Source organism: Primulina huaijiensis, chromosome 2, assembly GCF_012295235.1.
Source record: "Primulina huaijiensis isolate GDHJ02 chromosome 2, ASM1229523v2, whole genome shotgun sequence".
Classification (NCBI taxonomy): Eukaryota; Viridiplantae; Streptophyta; class Magnoliopsida; order Lamiales; family Gesneriaceae; genus Primulina; species Primulina huaijiensis.
Genome location: NC_133307.1, coordinates 22,858,736 through 22,883,460, shown reverse-complemented (window position 1 = coordinate 22,883,460; position 24,725 = coordinate 22,858,736). Strand labels below are relative to the sequence as shown.

The following is a 24,725-nucleotide window of genomic DNA, read 5'->3' as shown; positions in this document are numbered from 1 at the left end:
TTTAGAGATTTACTGGCATTTACATTGATAGAGGCTACTGCTGGAAAATGATCAACATATAGTGCCCCCCGAGTGTCACTTATTCCGAAAATTTCATCACCTGAAATGTCCCTGTGCTTTATGCTTGGATTACCTATAATAAGTATATGAGTCATGAGTTGCTTCCCATTCATGAATGGCAAGATTTGGTTATGTTTGGGAATTTATTACATACAAAAGAGAATGAGGGGATAAATGAAGAAAATGAATTCAATTCCTTCACGCTAAAATGTAGGGCTTCTTTGTAGACACCAATAAAATAATATTTCTAATGGAATGAAAATGGTGACTAGAATTTCAAGATCCCAGATTTTTGATACAGTATTTTGTTAGTTTTCCATTTGAGATGTAGTTAGGATATTTCCACATCTTCCTGTTGTAGCATAGACTTGAACCAAACGACTTCATCTTCAATTATGCAATTCCATGTTTCCATGTTCGCTTATATAAGACAACTTTTACATCAAGTTATTTTTTCTCTCATAACTCAAAATCATATGTGATTTATTATTGAATTAAAACTGACAGAACTATATTAAGTGGATTTCAATTTAGAATTATTTGATTTACTAATTAACAAGACCTACGTTATTGTATGATTTCATTATATAATGAAATATAACATGTAGAAATATATAATATTTATTCCAAATGGAGTCCTGTAAATTATATAATATAATATGACATTAGCTTGTTGTATGATTTCAGTATATAATATAATATAAGATATAGAAATATATAATATAAAATAGCTTGTTTTTTTAGAATGCCTCATTCCATTTTTATTTCCAATAAATTTATTTTTTGAATTTTAATTTATATGTTAGGTTACAGTGGTTGTTTCGACAATGAATACAAATAAAGCTTGGATGTATGCTAGGTTAGATAATGGATTTATAACAGAAGAATATATGAATGGGGTTGAGGATTTTGTTAACCTTGCTAAAAGTCATCCTGAATGTATGAGTGGTGACAAGTTACGTTGTCCTTGTACTCAACGTAAATGCAGAAATACTACTTTTCACGATGAAGATACTGTTAAAGTACATCTAGGAAAGTATGGTTTTATTCCAAATTATTACAATTGGTATGTTCATGGGGAGCCTTATATTACCGATCCGATTGGACATTCCATTCTCCCATCTTCAGCTCCCATTGCTCAAGAGGACCCACCCAATGACAATGCAATGCAGTCAATGATTCACGATGCGATGAATGCCCTTCATCATTCAGATGTTGATGAGATACCAACACCCGCTGCAAAAAATTTATATGAAATGCTAAAAGCCAGTGAAAGAGAAGTTTGGGAGGGCATTCCTTCTGGTCATGAAAAAGATTCATCCGCCAACACAAGTTCCTATTAATGTATGGGCTGCATGGCAGATGGTTTGGAGCGGGGTAAAATGGAAAAAGAAATCAGAGATAGCTAAAAATAACAGAAATAGTGAGGTGGCTGGCACAGGCACTGGAGTTACTAAGCACACGGCTGGATCACGCTCTATAATTGAGCATACTTTGAAATTGGTGAGTTTCAAAAAATATAATTCATTTGTTAATATTACAAACTTATCATATTTGAACTTGGTTGTGCAGGAAGCGGATTTAAAGCGAAAAACTGATTGTTGGGAGGTGTTTCGAATTACAAATCGTCACAAGGATGGAACATTTGTCGATGCTCGATCTCAGGCTATAGATGTAAGTATTAAAAAGTTATTAGTAAATAATATAGTGCTAAAAACTCATCTTTTTCTGTTAGATTTAATTTTATTTGCTGATTTTTTTCTTTGCCATAGGATAATATGACCACAAGAATTTCCGAGATATCTCAAGCTACTACAGAGGGGGAGGAACCACATACTCCATCACAGGATGCCATAAACGACATATATTACGAGGTTGTTGGAGGGATGAAGAAAATATGCATTTATGGACTTGGCTCCCAAGCAAAAGTTGCCTTTCCTCATGCGACGTCTGCTTCTACAGGAAGAGGTCGTCCAAGTAGCTCATGTGTTGAGATACAAGAGTTGAGGGCAGAGAATGCAGATTTGAAGACTCGAGTTACTGAATTGGAGGAGAAGATGCGTGAATTTATGGCTCGTATGGTGTTTCCTCAAACACTAGACCGTCCTTCTGCGTTTCCAGACTTCTCTTCACCCATTATAGATTCTGATGAGACTCAAGCTCTTTAGACATTGTCCCAGTAATTAAAGTTTGAGTTTCGATTCGATTGACTTGGAAATGTTTGGAAGTGGTTGAACATTTTGTAGAATGAATTGACGTTTGTTTTGGATCTTTTGACACTTGAATAGTTGGTATAAATATTTGTATTGATTTTTGTGTTGATAAGTTGTGGCTTGGAATAGTTGTGTTGATGTTAATACTGCGTTGTGCTTTTTGGATGGTTATATTGATTGATTATGCATATTGTGTTGTGTTTGGATTGGTGTAAATAACAGATGAGGAACGTGGAAAAACAATATCTAATTTACAGACTGATTTCATAAATTCGGTCTCTAACTTAGAGACTGATTGAGCGGCATCGGTCTCTCATATAGCGACCGAAATATGAATCGGTCTCTATATTAGAGACTGACTTTAAATAGTCGGTATCTAAAGTAGAAACCGCACATAAAATATCGGTCTCTATTTTAGAGACCGTTATCGGAAATGTGGTCGCTAATTTAGAGACCGATTAATCGTACCGGTCTCTCACAATTAGCGATCAAGGTTATTGATACCAACCAAATCGGTCGCTAATCGGTCTCTATTTTTATGTAGAGACCGAATAGAGACCGATTTGACGGTCTCTAATCCGTGTTTTTCTTGTTGTGTATGACATAGACCTAATTAATGTTTTTGGATGTCTCGGAATACACAAAACACATGTTAGATTTCATGACATTTTTAACTTACGTCAGTTGTCAATTAAAGTCTAGAGTAACAAGTCACATATATATATATGTGGTCCAAAAGTATAAGATGACAAAATTATCCGCAATAACTCATTGATGTATCACTTTTACATTTATTTTCTAAGTTTTGAAGTTGTCATAGCTTGTATGTTAAGTGAGTATTTGCAAGATTAATCACTCTCACTTTAAAAAAATATAAACTTTTTGTGTCTCTTAAACTCTAAATCTGATTCTTCAAAAGTGATTCTCATATTTTTTTTGTTTGCAAATTTTTTTTCAGGAAGCTCTTTCGTCCAATATTTTTGTTTAACCAAAATTACAGTTTACATTCATATTTACATTACACAATCAAACTATATGTTTTGCAAACACTCCAACGGTATTTTTAATATTTTATTTAAAAAAATTGTATTAAAATCAGTTATTTACGAAACAACATACCTATAAAAAATTCCAGTTTTTCACTTTGATTTTTCAAATACTACTAAGTTTTGCCTTTTTCTCACTCATTTATTATCTATAAATTTAATCACTTCTCTAAACGGATAATCATTTGGAAACACTCCCTAATGTTATTTTCATAAAACAAACACACGTTAAAGTAGAAACAATGATAAAAATCACCTCAATTACATTGTCCAGGGCTGAAATTTAACAGGACTTTCGGAGTTTCAGACTAACTTTTGTTTATCAAAAATTCTACTAACGGGTCTTTTCTAACGAAAAAAATGTGCGCGATTAAATATTGGTATAGCCCAACTTTTTTGTTAACTTTAAATAAAAACTGAAAAACAATAATAAAAAAAATCTGATAAAAACTAAGAAATTATATAAACAAATACTGTAGATGTAATTTTCTGCTTCAAAATTTCAAATATATGTTTAAAAAACATATATCTATAAAAACATAGGAAATGAAGATAATGTTTTAACATAAATTATTGAACCTCATACAGATAAGATAAAATCTGTCCTGATGAAATGAAAGTTTGATCGAGCTGGATTTGATCAGATTGAATCTCAATAAACAGGATCGAATTTCTTGATTTTGATTAACAATACTTAAAAAAAAATTAGACCATGACACCGAAGTTACTTGTCATATAAATTTAAACCTTAATAATATAGTACAATATAGACTATAAAAACAAAATTTCATACTCCGAAAATATAAAATATTTTTAAAAAGAATCTTAGTATTATAGATCATTCGCCTCGCCAACAAATTAATGAATTGGAGACAAATTTGGGGTTAATGATAAAGACATAAATATGACATTTGATTTGATTTGATTTATGACGATAAATATAATTGATAGACATAACATGGTTACGGCTATATGACATGACAATTTATAGTAATAATAATAATAAAACATAAAATAAGTGAGAACACAAACAAATTCATATGTCACGTGAATGGAAAATATCATAAATAAAAACAAAATTATCTGTAAATTAAACAAAGACATATCAAATTTCAACTTATTCGGAATATCTGCAAACCTAATTTAGCAACATTATTATTCAATTAACACTCTTCAACAAACTTTTTCCATTAAATTATCAGTTCATAGCAAATCATTTCATTTACAACTCTAAATACAAAGAAATATACAAATAAAGAACACAAATCAAGATGCCAACAAAAAGAAAAACTAATTAATAATTATTTTTATGAGAAATAAGACTTTCCACAAAGTAAAATAAAATAAAATCATAACAATCCTTTTAAAATGAAATCAAATCACATAGATGAAGAGTACTGATCCCCTCCTTGCTCAATCTCAGACGCGGATTCGTCTTCGTCTTCAAGCTGCTCAAGCTCAAGCTCGACCCCAAGACCCCCATGCCCTCTCCCAAACGCCTTGATATGATCTTTTAAAGACCTTTTGTGCTTAAAATCAGAGCCACAAATACAGTACCAAATCTTGCCACAGTTCTTCTCGTGTGTCCTCCAATCTCCTTTGACCGCGAATGGTTTCCCACACTTTCTGCACGTGAAGGGTTTGGTTCCATGTTTCCTCTTGTAATGTGTTTGAAGAGTTCTGAAATCTTTGAGTGGCTTGGCTGTTGGGTTATCGATGTTGTGCTTGCAATCCGGCGCGCAGCAGTAGCATGGTAATCTTAGCATGGCCGTGGGCTGTGTGCCTCGTAGCGATTCAGGTCCTTTTCTGTATTGTGATCCATGCCCCCACATATGCATCTGAAAATCATGGATGTGCACATTTGTGAGGTGACTAGCCATTAAACCTAATACGAAAGCGTAACTAAAATAGACGAGTACCTTATTATCATTTTCTCGTGAGGGGATTTTCATTATTTCGATATCTTACATATTGTGATGCTTAGTATCAAACTCCACAAAAAAAAAAAAAAACTTTTTTCTTAAGAACTACAAACAATAAATAAATACAATTAAGTAGTTCTTTTTGTTTATGTCACACAATCAGTGGAACCATATACTTTATTTATACTTATGATACTTATAAACTTATCCTAAAAATATTTGATTCGTAGTTAGGTAAGAAAAACACGACCATTTTTGTATATGATATCAGTTTTAAATTTTCACATGAACTTATATATATTAAATCAAATCCCATAAATATAATAGACGCACATCCACCAAAAATTTAATCACGAGCTTTGACCGATTCTAAATGACGTCCCCATCGTCATTCGTCATACAACGGCGACTGCTGGGTAGACAAGGAGGCGGCAGCATATGGCGGAGTGAAAGCAGTAATTAATACCCAACCAACTACTGTAGTGGTCAATGCAATTTGCAAAGATTTATACTATGGTAAAATAATTCAAATTTTGATTTACCGAATAGTATGTAGCAGCACGAAGGGTGTGGACACACAAACTTTACAATTTGCATGTACTGTATTCAACAACAGACAAATGAAACATTCGTCGTGTTACGTACTGTATTATGTGCAGTGCCCGGAGTAACAGATATATGAAAAGAAAAAAACATCTGATTGAGTTTCTGTTCCCATTTTGACTACATGCATTTGGCTCAAGTGACTTTCCAAGGAATTTGCAGCATCTCTCTCAACATAAAAAAGTTTTTATGTAAATTTTCTCCGTAGAAAAATAATAGTTCTCTCAAAATAATTAAGAAGTTCTTCTTAATAAACTGGATCTGGTTATCGTGTTGACTTATAAACATTAATCCTTATTTTTCTTTTAGCAAAAATATTCTAAATGAACTGATTATTTTATTATTATTATCAACAAAAGTTTATAGTTTCACTTCGAATTAATCTGAATTCGATCTAATTTTCTTTCCTTGCAGTAGGTCTATAAATAGCACTAAAAAGTTGATAATCACAATAATTTAGTGAAGACCATAAATAGCAAGTGCCCTTTATTATATACAGTCTTTCAGATTTAACCATAAAAACATATTTCATGAGATGTCATGAAGACTGATGAGGTACATAAAAGATTTCCAATCCAAGGAAGAAAATAAAAGGGATAGAACTAGGTATTCAGTTTAAAAAAGTGGAAGTTATTTAAAAAATTAAAGTTCCTTAATGGTTAGTAATTATATTATATTCACAAAATTAAGCATGATTAATTAAATAGAGATGGGTAACCTGCCCATATTTACAGCAATAATAAGTAATATTTTTTTTCATAAATTGACTCGTGACACAAATTTTTTATGTTAATTAATTTCCATATCTAGCTGACCGGAGAAGCCGATTTACTATTCAAATGTTCAATTACTTGAAGAATTGTACATGCCGGTGATATAAATGCCAAATTTCAGAGAAATTGATTGTTAAATATAGCTAAGTACAACAAGAAAAAACAGAGGACAAATAATAAATTTCATTTAAAAGTCATAACTAGGAAGATGCTACAGGAAAGGAATACTTGTCAAATCAAGAAGAAATTGTAGAAGAAACACCATTGCATTAAAAAAATAGATTTCTTCGTAAAAATTAAAATGGGGAATAATTAATTAAGAACAATCGCTAAATCAAAACCTTGTCTTATTTTCAACTTGAAAGTAAAACAAATTAGTGGATTATATTGTGAAAAAGGTACTGATTAAACCTTAGTACTCTAGCTAGGGTTCATCGGAAAGAATATTACCTGAAGATTATTGTATCTGTTAAAAGTCTTGGGACAAAGGTGACAAGAAAACTGAGTCGGGCCGATAAGAATCTGCGAAGGAGTGGGAATCCAATACTGGCCCATGTTTAACCTGTTTAAAGGCAACCCCGAGAGTATATCCACGCCATCCTTATCCATGATTTCGCCATAGCCCACCTCGGAGCTAGGGCTTGGGAGCCCTATATGCAAGGCTACAGTTACATCTTCACTGAAATTAGGATCTTTTTCTTGATTTTTCTGGTAGTTTAGCGCATAATCAGACGAGGGTTCCGTGTATGAATATTCTTGGCTGAGGCTGAGTGTATTGAGGAGGGGAAGAGCTTCTCTTGGAGGAGACGAAGAGTGCGGGTAATAGTGATGGTGAGCGGTGTGAGTGGATGAAGAATGGAGAGGAATGAAGTTGAAGCACTGTGCTGTGAAATTATTGTAGGGTTCTGCCATGATTGACGAAGAATATTGGAGGAGAAGGGATCGGAGATATTGTGGAAGAAGCTGTGCGAGTGCGAGTGCGAGTTCGAGTTGAATGATTGAATTGTTGTGTAGCATACTACTGTTATATAAGATTAGCTGACACAGCTTGTGGTGGCTTTAGATTTGTCAAATTGGGTCAGGTTCGTCGGGTCGGCCCGCCCCGTTATAAAAATTGAGCGGGTTGGATGGATAAAATATCAGCCTGTTTGGAAGCGGGCCAAATGAGCTGAGCCCGTTTGGGTTGCGGGTCAAGATGGGTCGAACCCAAACGGGACGGGTTGGCTCGCCAAATTAGGGTAGAATTTTTTTTATATATATATTTTTAAGTTTTAAGTTTTATATAAAAATTGGAATAAATCTCTTACGCCTTCATCATTCTCTTATCTTATTTCTTTCTTTTTTTTCTCCTTGGCCTCGCTTCCATTACTCACTCTGATAAAATCTGAATCTCTGTAAATTTTATTCATGAATCTTAAAGAGAAGAAATCTCTGCAAATTTTATTCATGAATCTTAAAGGGAAGAAATTTTTGTAAATTTTATTCATAAATCTTAAAATAATTTTTAATCATAACAGTTGTTTGTGAACCTAAGAGCGGTTTCGTTTGAAGTCCGACGTGTTGTAGTGAAATTTTGTGGACCCAGCGGAGGTTTGATAATTATGTGTATTGTTGAACACATAATATTTTCTAAATTTACAATTGTCTCTTTCCTCGACTTTCTATTCTCTTCCATATCTCAATCTTCATGTTTGGTTTAAGCACTTTACTTTTTATGAATTATGTTGATGCTTTCTTATTTTCTTATTTCAATGTTTTTGAGTATTTTACGAAACTATTTGACTGAAATATATTTTTCTTCTATGTTTAGTGCGATATTGTTTAGTATTTTTTTATTAAAAAAATAAGCGGGTTAAAAATAAGCGGGTCGGCCCGCCTAGCCCACGGCCCAAGGTGGATTGGGCTGGGTTGGCCATTTAGAGACCCGCGAAAATGGCGAGCTGGCCCGCCCCGCCAACCCGTTTTGAAATCTCTAGGTGGCTTTGTGCCCATGTGGATTGGTCAAACCATTTAACAAAACTCATGGTATATTCTCTATCTCCACTAGTGTTTAACTTGTAAACTACACTTTTTAACTAGTTCGAGTTTAATTTTATCCGTTAGAAAAGATTATTTAATTATATATAGAACTCTAAGGCATGTTTCGGTGTGAAAGAGTATTAGTTGATTACACGTACTTATTCATCAACATTTGATTCAAGTTATACTAAGAATTAGAGGGTTTGGTAGATACTATTTATATGGGTAGTGTCTTCATCCACTCAACACATGACATGTGTGTTGAATGATAAATAATGGTACTCGTAAATACATGTTCACTCAACACATGAAACATGTGAGTGATTATGATATATCAATTCGATAAGGGCATTGTCTACGTGGGTATCATAAACAAAACATGTCGAGTCAACTGGTGTCTATGACCGTATTTAGAAAGCCAAACTCATTACTCAACTTTTTTAATTCAACTTTAGCTACACTCCGAGCAATAATATATATACAAATAATCCTTCAAAGAATCAAACTATTGTATTATGAAACCAAGGCTAGTTATAAAAGGCAAAAAAATAAAATAAAAATCCATCTTGAGGTATCAAATTAATATTGTATAATGTAACAAAAAGAGTACGTATTTTAAAAAAATATGTATTTGATGATTCAGATGTGATAATTATGAAATTCCTTATTTAATTATAGTAGTAAATATTGAATGGATATTCGATGAAATTTCAATATTTGGTTGAGAAAATATGATGCTAATTATATATAAATTGTGGGTGTACAACGGGAGGAGGAAAGACAAAAACTTTTGTGAGCTGGTTTCACGAGTCGTATTTTGTGAGACAGATTTCTTATTTGGGACATCCATGAAAAAATATTACTTTTTATGCTAAGAATATTACTTTTTATTGTGAATATCGGTTGGGTTGACTCGTCTCACAGATAAAAATTTGTAAGACCGTCTCACAAGAGACCTATTCCAGCGGAAAACACCTTAAAATAGGAAGATTGTGCGAATATGTAAAAACAACATAATTTTTCACGAGTGCCTTAATTATTTAAATTTATGATGCATTAACCAATGTAAAAACAACATAATTTTTCACGAGTGCCTTAATTAATATAATAAACGGACCATGGGAGTTGTAACATTATATATACAAGATGATAACCTATGGAAATTTTATGTATAGCATGTCCGGCGCTTTTTTGAACATTGTATATAATAAACTGACCATGAGAGTTGTACGTAATGTTAAATATAGAAAATGATAACCTATGAAAATTTTATGTATTGGATTAGAATTGATATTATTAATTTTAGTCTTATTATTATGTTTCAACAACTAGCTTTAATTTAGTAATAGTCGAAGTGTTAAAAATTATTACTTGTCAGACGATTAAATGATATAAGAATGCAATTAAAATTTATTTACATCACAAAACTTCCGATAATTCATTTTTTAAATACTCATAGCACAGATAAGTATATGCTACCTTTTCACCTGTTTATATATTTGATATGCTACACACATACCGTGCACATCTATGTGAGAACCGATGAGATGTCACTCACCCATTGGATGTGACGAAATATAGAAAAATTGTGTATCCAATGGATGAGTGACACCTCATCGATGCTCACATAGGTGTGCACGGTAGGTGTGCAGCATACCAAATATAAGTTAGATGTTGAGGCAACTTTCTAAAATAATAATAATAATATATAAGCATTCTGAATGAAATACTTTAATTTGTGTGTCATTTCTCGTAACAGGAACATATGGTAATGGGGCCTGCAAAAAAGGGCATAAATACAATACTATTTGGTTGTGTCTGCTTTGTTTGAGAATTGAGGTGGGCAAGCAAAACAAATGATGATAACCAAATTTATATTATTAAAATATATAAGTGAGACATTTTTGGGTCGTACGTTGATTTTCTTGACGGGATAACTTTATGTTAACCACAAACACACTTTCTTTGCAGAGATTATTTTGTACATATATATAACATACACACAAGTCTGTCGGTTATTTTTTAGTTTTCTTTATATCAATATATATATATCAAAATTGAACCCTCCCCCCGTTGTACAAAAATAATATATTACATCGTTAATTAGGATTAATTATATATGTTGAAAAATTTGATTGATCGAGTAAAATGATTGATGGAGCTGAATTTGTTTGATTATTTTAAATAAAACAATTGTTTTATTTAAAATCAAATTATATCAAACAAAAGTAGAAAACAACCCAGCCTTTGTATGCTTTCATTTAATTCAATTTAGTTAATTTGTGCATGTTTGAGATATTTAAAATTTTTTATAGGTTCATTGTTCTCTTGAGTATTATTATTATTATTATTATTATTATTATTATTATTATTATTATTGAAACGTCCACTACTCGTTTTACTTTAAAATGTATTAGAATTTTTTTTTTCTTTCATACCATTCGGCCGAAAACACTATACATATATATATAAATATTTTTGACACCATTTAAAATAAACTCAACAACTAATTATTTGAAAATCCAAAAGAAAGTATTCAAAACATGAAATAGTAAATCGATCACACCTAGTGAGTCTATTGACTCAGCAAATCTTAAACATGATAGCAAGTAATACATATACATTCACAAACAACAATGAAAATACTTTTAATAAAATAGCTTTTCATGAACATAAATTTTAATGTTTTCTTTTCAATATATCATATCATATTTTCTTTCATCATATACGTATACATTTCTCTTTTTATTAAATTCAGATCCTCAATTGAGACTTTCGTATTAGCTGTAGGTCAATGGATCCATCGACGTATTACCACGGTACAAGATGATGGGGACATCAACGACACTCTCATCCATCAATTGAGTCTTGACCTTACATATCATCGTATCATCATATTAGTCACAATCAATTCATCTCAAATTTTCATATTTCCATCAATTATAAAAATTCAAGTATATATAAATCATTTTTTTTAAAATAAAGCATGCAACATGTCTTTTAACATTAACGTTTCATCATAAAATTCCATAAACATTAAAATAAATATTTTAACATCTATTACAGCATTCAGGGCACTGTTAGGAAGTCTAACATTTTCAGGTGTAAAATGACCGTTTTGCCCCTGAAAGCCTAACTTTCCCAATTTATCCTTAGACTTTAAAACGATGACCCAAATCATTCCAATCTTAACACAACACCTTAAAATATGCCCATAATTATTTTTTAGATGTAAACTTAAGCTTCTCAACTAATTTCCTAATTCATTTTTAAACTTAGACGTACATCTCGGTTTTGACTCGTATGGAATTGAAACTTAACCAAATTTGAACAAAAGCTAATTATTAACACCTAACCATACCATGTACAACTCAAATCAAGCCCATTAAACCCTTAGACCAGCCTGGGACACCTACTGAATTTTTGTCCCTATCTTTTCGAAACCCATAGTTTACATACCATGAGTTTCTTAAAGCCTAAGCTCTAGCCATCATGTCCAGCTCCTAACCATCGACCCTAGGACACTACTCAAGCTCTTAACAACCTACTGGACCAGGCCTAGCAACCCAACCGTGCCCAGTCCTTCAACTCGTGCCCTGGGAGCCATGCGCGACGTCAAGCTTGCGTACCAGCCCCTAGCCTTCGCACCAGCCATCGTGCAACTACCCTAGGACCCAACTAGACCCCTATGGACCCTACTGGATCGATCTTGAGAAGCCTAAAGCCCACAGCTCCACAAACTCATCCCAAACATGCGCAGCTCCCCCTTGCGTCACTCGATCACCTTAGCCCTTCAAACCAACTCTTGTGCTGCCACCCTAGGACCATCATGATGCCCTCCTAGGTCTCCTAGTCATGCCCTAACATACAATTTTCATTCAACCTAGTTACTTTCCATGTCCAGCCCTTGAGCAACCTTGTCTAGGTCATTAAACCCTTTAAAATTTATCTGGTCAAAAAAATTATATAATGTAAGGATGGACATGCCTTCTCATTCTATAATAATAATAATTAATAAATATGCGTATTGTGCAAAGAAAGACGGGGACAGCTGTTGACAATTGAGGATGAACATGATAATTAGAAGCGACTGTTGAGCTACGAGCATGACGTCATCCAAAACTTTATTGCCATTTGCTGCTGCTTCCCATGACAGTGACACACGCTGATTTTTTTTTTATCTCACAATATTTAAATATACTTTTCGTCTCAATTACATAATATATAGTCTATTTTTTAACAGTTAATAGTTTTTTTTACTAATATATCTGTATTTAATGTGTGTATATATATATATATATACACACACACACACATAACCCGAGTCGTTCAACCATAATCATATTTCACATGAAAGACATTACTGTTTAATTCTTGATTGATTAGCCAAAAGTTTGTATTTGTCCTATAATAATTTTGGGCCTTGCCCGTTCATATAAGTATTCTCTAGCTATATATATATAACCCGAGTCGTTCAACCATACTCTATTTCACATGAAAGACATTACTGTTTAATTCTTGATTGATTAGCCAAAAGTTTGTATTTGTCCTATAATAATCTTGGGCCTTGCCCGTTCATATAAGTATTCTCTAGCTCACCTTACGTGTACTTATTTATTTGTCAAACTGGACCATTTTCATTGGCAATACATCAATAAACCTAGTCTGATACAATGTCATGTCTTTAAATTTTTTCTGTGACTTTAACGTGATGTAAAAAGACATATATGAATATATAATTGATATAAAAGACAATCATAAAACTTCAGACATCAGATTAGTCCCCTCACGCATTCTGATAGAAATGACTGAAATTCCGGAAGACAAATTAAAGAGGCAGCATAAATATTGTATTTCTGCACCAAAAACAGTGACATACGAGACGGTCCAGACCACAGAATCTGACTCCATTTTTGGTCCATTCCTTTTAAACTTTAGTTATATTTATTGCCTTCTTTAGACAATGTACAAAGGAAATTTATCGTGAAAGCAACAGTTGTCGTTCGTGGCTCTCAAATTCTGCTTTTATGGTGAACAGATGAATTAAATGAAGATTATCCTTGTTGTAAAAATTTCACATACACTAACTAGCTAAATATGGTGAAATTAAATACTTGTAACCGCTCGTAAGTTGCAGAGTGGGTCGCCAAAAATAAAGAAAGAAACACTGACTTGGACAAGGATGTTTCAAAGCCTGTCATTATTGCATGCAAGTTTTATTTTTTTCTGTAGCTTTTAAATGAAAGAATAAAACAAGGACAGTTTGAAAGTAAAAAAAAAACAGTCTTTTCCGACTATACGTATTTTATATGTGTTTATCAATCGATTTGTCTCCAAATTCTCAGAGTTTTTATTCTCATATGGACACAGAAAGGTACCTCTAAAGTAAAACATGTGATGTGATGAGTCTACGCAGATAACACCGTCAGTGAAGACTGCAGTCTCACCCCAATTCCATTCAAACCATTTGGGAGGCATGGAAATAGACTTCTCAATGAGCACGAATGCAGTATCGAAAAGGACACCTCGAGATAGGGGCACGGACACACACACAGAGGATAGGCCCCACGGCCCACGAGCATGGGCGATAAGAGGATTCGATGTCACTGGGTAAAGATTATACACAAAAGTCGGATGAAAGATTGTACAGTTGTAACCGCATCCAAATTTACCAAGAGGAGAAAAGACTGTATATTATTATTAATCAGATGAAACTCATAAAAAGAATCAATCATACATTGTAGTAGGTCGACTTAGACAAAAACTTGTGTGAAACGGTATCACGGGTCGTATTTTGTGAGACAGATCTCTTATTTGAGTCATCCATGAAAAAATATTACTTTTTATGTTAAGAGTATTAATTTTTAGTGTGAATATCGGTAGAGTTGACACGTCTCACAGATAAAGATTCGTGAGACTGTCTCACAAGAAACCTACTCGTCGACGTAACCTTAACGTTTATAAGTATGTCTGGATATATTGAGACGGTGAATTTATATCATATGAATAATTAATTTGATTTAGCGAAATAAATATACTACCTGAATTAGAAACTTCAAGGTAGCGTTAGGAGATGCTTGCTATATGATCCACCGGTAGCGTGGGAGTGTCGCCAAAGTTTGGTATCGTGACGTAATGTTTTGTGTTAATTTAAGATTTTATTATAAAAAAAATCAATTAGGAAATATTTTTATCGTGAAATCTTAAAAATGGATTATATATATTTTCATAATTCAGAGTACATTAATACAAAATTTATATTCAGTTAGGTAATATGACACAAAATATAAATAGATAAGCCCGATCCGCCGGATTGACTTGTTTTTGTTAATTTCTTGATTTATTATATTGTTGATTTAATGTAGGAGAAACAAATTATCGCCTAAATTTTATTTTTTGTTGAAATATTCGAAAATATTACATTTTATTTATTTTTAAAAGAACCCACCCTCACGGAAAAGTCCAGTCCAGTAGCCAGATCAGGGTCAGTCACTATAGCTTTTCACAAATTGGGCTTACTCGAGCAGAACCAAGCTTCTAAGTTAGTTGAGCTTCATTGGGCCGGGTTAAATTTTGACTCATTGGCATAATCAGCCTATTTCCTACATCCACCCAAGGCCTATAATTATGACTCTAACGTTAGACTTGTAGCCCAAACAATGTGTCCAAGCCTTCTTTGCACACAGAAATTGATAACGAAGCCTAGAAGTCAAAATATACTTCAATTACAAATGAACATGAAAATTGATTCAACTGCTCAAGCTTCAGAACAGCAAGCCATGCTCCCGAGCAGAATCTGCAAGGGCCTCGATCCGCCCATGGTAGGGGTAACCACCCCGGTCAAAGGCTACCTTTGTTATTCCTTTTTCAAGACAAGATTTTGCTATAACTTCACCAATTTTTTTGGCAATTTCCTGACATCCCAAACCTTAATGTTAGTGCTTGTATCTTAAGTTTTAAAAAAAAAAAGTCATGATAAGGGATAAAAACAAATGTAACCAGTGAAGAATGAACCCTGCTTAGGGTAAATATCATGCTCAGAGCCCACCAGATAGTTGCACACAAGGGTTCACGACTCTTGAATTGCAATTTCAGTTTAATAGCTAAAGCTCATAATTTGATCAAACATTGACAAGGCGCATTATAAGGACACATTTGCTAGAGCAAGATCCTTAAGCTTTTTCTATGTAATTCTCTAGCCATGGTTCCCTAAAACGTTTTTGCCATTTATCTCACCGTGGAAGTAATGTCCTTTAGTTGAGTTCTCATATGCAAGTCACTGACATCAAAATTTAAAAAATATTCACAAGTTGGATAACGAAGGAATGAGGAAAGAAAGTAATTTGCTAGCCAATGGAACTCTTGAACGGCAATAAATTTCTAAAATCTCAATTAGAACATTATAAATATGCAGTGAACATATTTAGCAACATTGCTACTTTAATTTCAAATACGTGGAATTCACTTACAATGGTAGGACCAGAACTGTAGTCAAACTCCCCTGAGATGGGTTTCTGCACGGTAGAGGCAGAAGCGAGAGTATGCATCTTTGAATCGTCGATCACCTGAACATATATGTGCTTGTTGGAGCGAAAAACGCATAATCTTGGTCTTTCTGTGGTCCCTTCCACCTGAGTAAAATGTGTATTTGAAAATTTAATGGAGTACAAAAGTTCCAAAATTCGAATAAAAAGTGGACGATCCCTCAAAAAACTGCATATAGCTCAACTTGTATTTCATATCTTACAAGCTTTTTGTACAATGGCATAAATGCCTTACCTCAATAACAGGATAATAGCATCTTACAAGCTCCAAGAGCGTATTTGCTCGAGCAATTTAGAAACTTATATCAAGATCTAACATCTTTTTTCTTCAAAAATTAATCTGAGGAAACTCACAGCTTTAACCATAACAAAAGACGCTCTAAAACATCATTTCAAATCATTTTCCAAGGACTTTAAGGTTGCGTTTGGAACAATGAATTTGATTTGGGTGGAAGAATTTGATTTGGGAAAGGATTTGACACATGGATGTCAAATACATCCATCTTGGTTGTCATTGTGCATGCTTGACATTTAAGATGCACAGTTTGTGAAAGGATGATCATGGGTTGAGTCCAGGCCTAGTGGTTGCACCTCACTGGTTAGACGTATAAAACGACTATCAACATAAAGTTAACCATGGTTAGGAGCAATAATTGTTTGTATTGTCCTAGGTGAGACAACTATGAAATGTGGCGCCTGGATTTCTGCACAGCTTAAAAATTCCATAGCATATTTGCTATTAGTTATTACCAATAACTTTTCATGTAATGGCTGATGTTCAATCTTACAGTTAATATCAAAACCAACATCACGTGTTCAGAACTTGTAGTTGGACCCGTTAGTCGAAGATGGAATGTTAGTAGCAACAATTGCTTATATGGTTCTGAATGGCACAACTATTGAAACATAGCACGTGGGCTTAAAAACATTTGATTGGTAGTGTTGTTAAAAACAATAACTTTTGATAGAACATCATGTGCTTGATCCAACATGTTGCACATGGTGACAAGTGATCAGCACTAGTTTGGCAGCATGATACATAGTGAACTTGATTATTTAGAAGCGATAGTAGCAGTAAACTTGAACAGAAACAATATGAGCAAGTACAGCAGCAGAAGGCTAAGACTGCCACAACGTGATCAGTAACATACAATCAATATATAAGTAAAGTTTTCTTCTTTATTGCCATCTCTGGCTGAATAAGAATGAATTATGTAGAAGATCTCCCATGAGTAAACTATCCAAGCAAACAGCAATAAGATAGAAGAACCGGTGGACATAATTCTTATCCTAAAGAGCTGGCCACCATTCAACATTACAAACCTTACATACAACCTAGATAACAATTAGCCAAAATAACAGCACCAGTTCACTCAATTTTACAAACATCTGGGGGTACAGGGAGACTTCTCAAAAGTCCTTCAATAGCATTTCTTCACCACATTGTATTTAGGACGCCCATCTTAAACTTTCTTCCTCAACAATGTCACATACCTAGAAATCCTATTCTTGTCAATCCTAAAACAAACAAAATAGTCAAGAAAGAAAAGGACAAAAAACTTGCCTTCTTGCGGATACGAGAATGGCGAGCAGTTCTATCCTCTGTTCGGGTCGCGGACTTGGCTTGAACAATCATTGGCCGAGGTTGGTGGCTCGATAACGGCACCGAATTTGGGCGACACCCATTGCAAAGCTGCTGCTGTTTGGTACTGGCCAAATTGGCCTGCAGAAACGAGAGCGAGAGTGAAGTGCTGGACATTTCTTATCACTTAGAATTCTATCTCTAACGTTTCCTACAGCCTACAGGTAAAGAAATTGGCGTTGGCCTCGGGATAAGGAGAAGAGCAAGGAAAAAAATTGTTTGGTATTTACTCTTCGACCCTTGAAGTTATCCTTTTTCAGATCACACCCTTTTAAAAGATGAACATTATAATTTGCACACCCCAAAATCTATTTTAACGTGTACCTCTTCTCAATTAAAACAATAAAATAATATATAATATGTAGTTAAAGTTATTATCGTATATGTTCCTATAAACATTGTTGAAGGAAGTTATACAATATAATTGTCATTTGATTCAAATATTATAATAATTAGAGTTGAAAAAAATAGTTTTGATATTCTTATCTTTCAATTTATCATCTCATCTCACGAGTCAAGCAATGTCATGATCTTTCAAAATAAAACGACATATGTCTTACTTGAATATTTGAATAGTTGATTCGTTACAATGGATTTAAAATAATTTGTATGATGTGAAATACTTGAAAAAACAACCTGAAGTTCAGGGATTTGAAATTAGTTATTCATTAATTAGAATCCCCTCACCCCTTATTTCTTTTGGTTTTTGGAAGGTTTTGGAAATAGATAGACAATCGATGTCCAAAATGTTGATTATCTTTCTCTCCATCTCATTTCTTTTCTTTCTCAAATACATATTTTCCTGGCTTTTTATATGCCCAACTAATTTTCATCACTTTTAACTAACTTTTCATCAATTTTCAAAATACTCTATTATTGTATATATTTTATATTATCATAAAATATGATATTTTATTTTATTTTAACGTAAAGGCTAAATACAATCTCTATTATTTAATTTCAGTTTTGTACATTAAAAAATAATAAATAATAATAAAACCAAACTGGGTTAACCCGAACGTAGCCCCAATCAAAAGCAATTGTTGACCCACTAGCACAAATGCAAAGGCTACCAGATCAAATAATAAAACGTGAAAATTCCCAACGGTCGAAAAGTAATTGACATAAAGCGAATTAATAAGAAAAACCCTTCCCTCCAACGGTCCACTGTCTCAGAGATCCCCTCCCTCTCTTCTTTTATTCTCCAAGAAAAACTGTTTTCACAATCGATTTCTGATCTGGGATTTTACAGAAACACTTGGATTTTGAACTTTTTTATTTTTCGTCCGTATATATTAAATTATTTTTGCTTCTTTACAGAGATCAGACTAAATGGACGTTGCAATAATTGATTGGAAGAATATAGATTCAAGATTTGTGATAGACGAGATGTACGAGCTCATCAATGCTCCAAAATGGATCGATTTCTCGGCCTCCGACGACCCTGTTGATGATGAAGCCTGGTTCTGCCGCCACAGTAAGTTAAAAGAAACGCACACACAAACACAAACTAGTCTTTGTAGGTATAGATACAATGCAAGTGTATGTTTAGATGGAGGGTGACGGCCCCGGGGTTTTGATTTTCTTGTTTTTCTCTTGCGCTGATATTTTTTTCGTGACCCTCTTTCGCTTATTAATGTGTATACGTATAGGCTGTAATCACCCCAGGACAGCTGAAGATTTCTTTAATGGGAAAGAGAGGACTCCCACTTTGAATTCTAAGGTCTGTTTTGCCTTATATCTCTTGTTCACTGCACCATTTTCAAGAAATTTTATGTGATTCGGGCCTTCAAATTTGAAAAACTTATATGCTATTCGTCGGAAATTTATTTTTAATGAATGTGGACAATTCCTTCGCGGGTAAATTTACCTTGTGATGTTTTTTTCTGCGTTTGAGCTTGAATTTGATATTTTCAAAATGAAGATTATGGTTGGAATATAGCGTGCTTATTAGTTTGTTTATATCAAAGTTGTGATAATTACACAAAACATGAAGTCGTTCTCTGGATTCGGTTATTGATTGTGTTACAATCTTGTCTGATTTTCTCTTTTACTGTGTTTCCAGCTTCAGAGATCTACTAGAGTTTCTGAGATTCTTCCATTCGGTGAAGAAAAAACGAGGTATCTATGAAACTATTTTAGTTTTGGGCTTAGTGTGGTGGATCTAGGGATCGTCAACCACACAGGTTCTCTGGTCTGTAAATCTTGAACCTGTCACGCAATACTAAAACAGGATATGTAATCATCTAAAATTTGCAGAGATACGAAGTTGAAGAAAAGGGGGACAAATCCAACTTCTGTTTTGTTGAAGGACACAAACAACAATAAAATCCTTGAAGATGGTGAAAATCAAAATCCCAACTTCTCAACGCCTCCAACTCACAAAGCTAAACTCAGAAAAGAGGCAATCAAATCAAGCACGGAGAAGAAATCAAGGGATGACACTGCAATGAGAAAAGCCGATCAAATACCAAAGCTGAAAAGTACTTCATCTGCAAGAAATTTGTTCTCTGGTGGGGATATACTGAACAAGGTTGCAGAGTTCTGTAATGAATTGAAGAAACTAGCAACTAAGGTTAGAGAGAATAAAGATATTCAGGACATCGATTCTGGGGTTTTGAATGACAAAGAAAAGGAAAATAAGCCATTGCTAGAGTTGAGCAGAGAAGATGTGAAAGTAATGGAAACCGGAATGTTCAAGGAAAAGCAGCGAAAGATCAGGTGAATTTTCTCTTCCACTCTAGGGGGGTGGGGGTGGGGATTCAACAAAAGAATTCTACGCCTATGCATCCACTCTTTATCTTTTTCTTCTCGACCTCTCCAGATCACAAAGCTTTCAGGTCCTAATATATATAACTTTTGAATCAGCTAGCTGTAAGAATCTTGAATTATTCTTGCAGAAGAAAAGATGATGCAGATAACACCCCTTTATCCGTGGATGTGAAAAGTAGCAAGCTTAACAAGGATGGTTTACTAAAGATTCGAACTTCACCTCCTACTCCACAGTGTTTCTCTGCAAATCGTGGGACGTTGAAAGCTGAGATGACGCCTAAGACTTTCAGGTCCAAACCCCTGGTATGTGCTCCACAATATCCAATTATGGATTGATTTCAAATTTGAAATTCGACAACAGTCTTGTGAAAAAAAGAAGAAAATGTATAATGAGGTAACTCTAGGTTAGAAGGGTTCGGCTTCTTGCCAATTCGTGCTTAAATGTGCGCACACTAGAAGCCAAAGAAAACTAGCACATATCGTTATATTCTGAGTGTGTGTTCTGACTGAATATAGTGTGGCTTAAGAAACAGGGAAGAGGAATTCTGCAAGAGGTTAAGCAAATCAACAAAGAGGGCAACATGGCGGCCGAACATGAGAAGATCAACCCTGAAGGAGAAATTCCAGTAGGGGGGGCAGCTGAGAAAGAAGCAAGAACTTTGAATGCTTTCTGGTTCTTAAAGCCTTGCACTCTTTCAAGTCAATAAGAAACATTAAAATAGCTAAATAGAGATTTTTTTATATATAGCCATTCTTTTGTCCTTTTTCCATTTGTTTGAGAATAAATTTGAAACAAAATGTTGTAAAACATTAAAGTTATATAATCTTTCTGTACTTGAAAACCAAATTTCAGTAAATAGATGAAAATTAGATTCTTTCCTACCACCAATTACTTTATCAATTTCTATCAAGATGGTGGAAATCATGAATACACCAATTTGTTTCTGTTAGACCCCGGGGCTTTAAATCAACTGCATCACTTGTTAAACCAAATCGTAACAAAACTTGTTACTGCGACGATGATTGATTCAGAACTTGTGTTCTTGACAAAATTGCAGACCTTGCCTGTGTTATTTTTTCCTTGTCCAGATAGTTTCTCTAAAAGAAGGATATTAGCACATTAGCTCGTAACAATAATGAGGGTAGAAGACTTGCCATATTACATAAATATGGAACAGTAATCAACCACGGGTAATGCATCTTGAATTTCTTGGCCAGATGGTTTCTCGACAAGGGATAATAGCTAGTACAGGTGATGAATGCCAGAAGAGTTGTAATCATATAGATATGGCAAAGTAACTGGTTAATGTATCTCGAAATGAACGCAAAGAATTCCATGGAGCACAAATGCTGCTGAGTGAATTTTGACATTGTATACAACATATCAACTTATCAATCAAAAAACTGGAGAAACAAATGAGAGATGCTCCTCAGACCCGACAAACCAGCTCCTTTCTCAATCCAATTGCAGTCAAGATAATTGTTTTGGACACAAAGTGGAGAGCTTATGGGATAAAAGAGGATCAAGGGCTACGCAAAGCTACATCACTCTTACTTCAGAAAGTCTTAACTCTTGAATAAAGGAATTCAAGAATGGAAATACTATAGAGTTCAAGTAACAACAATCGAAAACTGGGTCTACAAACAACGATTCAGATTCCTCCCAAGTTGCCCATCCAATTCATTGAATTGAACCCCCTTCGTGCCACTGACCACCTCGTTGCAAATCATAGGTCACCACCCCCTGGGAGGAAAGTCTAAGATAAAAGTCCACCAGGGGGTCGGTCGCAAAATATATCAAGGTTTTCAAGACTTGAACTTGAACTTGGTTTTTCAGTGATGTCCTTCTAGTCGCTCTAAATTGAAGAAGCTCCAGTGGCAAAAAAATGGCAACAAGCTCGTATTCAACAGTAATATATAACACCAAGGGGGGGAATCCCAAATTGAAACCAGATTCATGAAAAGAAAACGTAATTAGATTTTATTATCCCAAAACACATCAACAATCAGCATCCCACAAGAACACTTCAACGAATCACAATTCCTCAACACTTTGATAGCATCGAAAACAGAGAAAAGAAAAAACGGGGGCCAATATTCACAAGCTCTGTTTCGTAAAACCGGGATTCTAATCCCAGATCGTTCAAAATCAATCTACCTGGAATTGTTACAAAGTATACAGTTCAAGATCCTGGAACAAGCATACCTCAAACGAGGAAAAATTCTAACAGCATGAGAACTCGAGTCCCTCCAGATATCCTCCATCGTCTCCACAAACAGATTCAAGCTTCTGACAGGAGGGATGTAAAGGGTCAAAGGCACGGCAGAAAACGCCACAGCGAAGAACAAATGCAGCATCTTTGAACCCAACCGCAGTTGACTAAGTGGGCACGTCAAAGAAACTATCTTTTTTTAAAGGAGTACTCTTGATTTGTGTCAGAAACCGACACAGAGGGGTTTAGCGGGTGGTCGCTCCTTGATTTGGAAATTTTGGAGTGGATGATTTCACAAGATAAGAACACGCATTTATTAGGATTTATTTATGTGAAGATTTTATTTTAATTAAAAAATAATAGTAATGTGTGGATAGATAAACTAACAATTTATCATTGCCCTAGCTGGTAGGTTTACCTGTGAGCTCCAAAACCGCTGCTGCTTTCTGCGAAGTCAGCTGCTGACCTTATTGGGAGTTTTTTAGTTGATGTCGTGGATTTTTAGATACTTTCACAAGAGTCCAAATCAATCCATTGAGTAGAAAGCACGGTTTTTTTTATAATTAATTTAAAAATAAAAAAAATATTTCAAAAATAATTTAAAATAAAATTTTTTTGCAAAATTACTTTAATCTATGTTTTGTAACCACGGATGCTCCACCTCACCCCGTTTATTTGAAAAATAATTAAATATAGTTTTTTAATTTTGTGCTCATTTAAATTTAATGAAAAATCTATATTTTTTGTATTTGAGCCATTATTTTTTAAGAATATATATTTCTTTCTTATTTAATTTTATATTAATTTTGCAAGATGCTCAAACAATTAATTTTCAAAATCTAGTACATTCGTACGTTTTAAATGATATGAATGTCGATTATTTTTTCGCTTGTAAAACAAAATTCAAATTTCGTTCGTGTAACTAAATCTTTTCAGATTAGATAAGCACACATATTATTTGTAATATCGAGATTTTCTCTTCATTCTACATTATCATGAATATTTTTAGGATTTTAAATGATTCAATCCTAATGTATTAATTTACTATATAAAACTCGTAATTAATTTCACTAACAGATATACAAGAAAAATTCACAAAATATGATGTTAATTAATTTAATATATATATATAGATATATATATATTAGTGAAATTAATTACAAGTTTTATACAATAATTTAATATATTTGGATTGAATCATTTAAAATCTTAAAAATATTCATGATAATGTAGAACGAAGAGAAAATCTTGATATTACAAATAATATGTGTGCTTATCTAATCTGAAAAGATTTAGTTGCATGAACGAAATTTGAATTTTGTTTCACAAGTGAAAAAATAATCGGCATTCATATCATTTAAAACGTACGAATGTACTAGATTTTAAAATTAATTGTTTGAGCATCTTGGAAAATTAATATAAAATTAAATAAGAAAGAAAGATATATTATTAAAAAAATAATGGCTCAAATACAAAAAATATAGATTTTTCATTAAATTTAAATGAGCACAAAATTAAAAAAACTATATTTAATTATTTTTCAAATAAATGGGGGTGAGGTGGATGGAAGAGGTGGAGCATCCACGGATGCTCGTCTTGACGCGGAGAGGATGCTCTTGTCTTGACATGAAATTATTTTAAATTATTTTTGAAATATTTTTTATTTTTAAATTAATTATAAAAAAAACTCAAGAAAGCAGGATACATCCATGTCAGAGACAGCAAAACAATTTTTACTCTATTTGTGCAAGACGTTATTTATGTGACAAAAAAATTTTGTTACCTAGTTTTTAGTTCTCGGATACCCAACTCACCGATTAATTATTTATAACGTCCTCCGGATTATCATAGGTTATATATATAACATTTATATTTGATATGGTCAAATGTTAGTTTTGAGATCATCGATATATATATA

At 33.6% G+C, this 24,725-nt stretch overlaps 4 protein-coding genes across 5 annotated transcripts; 2 read left to right on the top strand and 2 right to left on the bottom strand.

The window, feature by feature from the left end:
- Positions 1-1,375: 1,375 nt before the first annotated feature.
- Positions 1,376-2,332, top strand: LOC140960114 (uncharacterized). The gene is made up of 3 exons (XM_073418262.1): positions 1,376-1,563; positions 1,633-1,734; positions 1,833-2,332. Exons 1-3 carry the CDS (start codon positions 1,423-1,425, stop codon positions 2,226-2,228), a joined length of 639 nt encoding a protein of 212 aa, XP_073274363.1. The 5' UTR covers positions 1,376-1,422; the 3' UTR covers positions 2,229-2,332.
- A 2,175-nt stretch (positions 2,333-4,507) lies between these two features.
- On the bottom strand, positions 4,508-7,583 carry LOC140960110 (zinc finger protein WIP2-like). Its single transcript, XM_073418247.1, has 2 exons — positions 7,068-7,583; positions 4,508-5,157 (listed from the first exon to the last, which is right to left on the bottom strand). The coding sequence occupies exons 1-2, from the start codon at positions 7,527-7,529 to the stop codon at positions 4,699-4,701; spliced, it is 921 nt and encodes a 306-aa protein (XP_073274348.1). The 5' UTR covers positions 7,530-7,583; the 3' UTR covers positions 4,508-4,698.
- Positions 7,584-15,281: 7,698 nt separating this feature from the next.
- LOC140970623 (large ribosomal subunit protein uL18c-like) lies at positions 15,282-18,017 on the bottom strand. Its single transcript, XM_073432437.1, has 3 exons — positions 17,745-18,017; positions 16,106-16,267; positions 15,282-15,550 (listed from the first exon to the last, which is right to left on the bottom strand). The coding sequence occupies exons 1-3, from the start codon at positions 17,937-17,939 to the stop codon at positions 15,401-15,403; spliced, it is 507 nt and encodes a 168-aa protein (XP_073288538.1). The 5' UTR covers positions 17,940-18,017; the 3' UTR covers positions 15,282-15,400.
- Positions 18,018-18,972: 955 nt separating this feature from the next.
- LOC140970622 (uncharacterized) lies at positions 18,973-22,773 on the top strand. Of its 2 annotated transcripts, none has more exons than XM_073432435.1 (6): positions 18,973-19,299; positions 19,475-19,545; positions 19,888-19,943; positions 20,082-20,543; positions 20,723-20,897; positions 21,122-22,773. In XM_073432435.1, exons 1-6 carry the CDS (start codon positions 19,155-19,157, stop codon positions 21,299-21,301), a joined length of 1,089 nt encoding a protein of 362 aa, XP_073288536.1. In that variant the 5' UTR covers positions 18,973-19,154; the 3' UTR covers positions 21,302-22,773. The 2 variants fall into 2 exon arrangements, with proteins under 2 accessions (XP_073288536.1, XP_073288537.1); XM_073432436.1 differs by having other exon boundaries at positions 18,974-19,299; positions 21,128-22,773.
- The last annotated feature ends 1,952 nt before the right edge of the window (positions 22,774-24,725 follow it).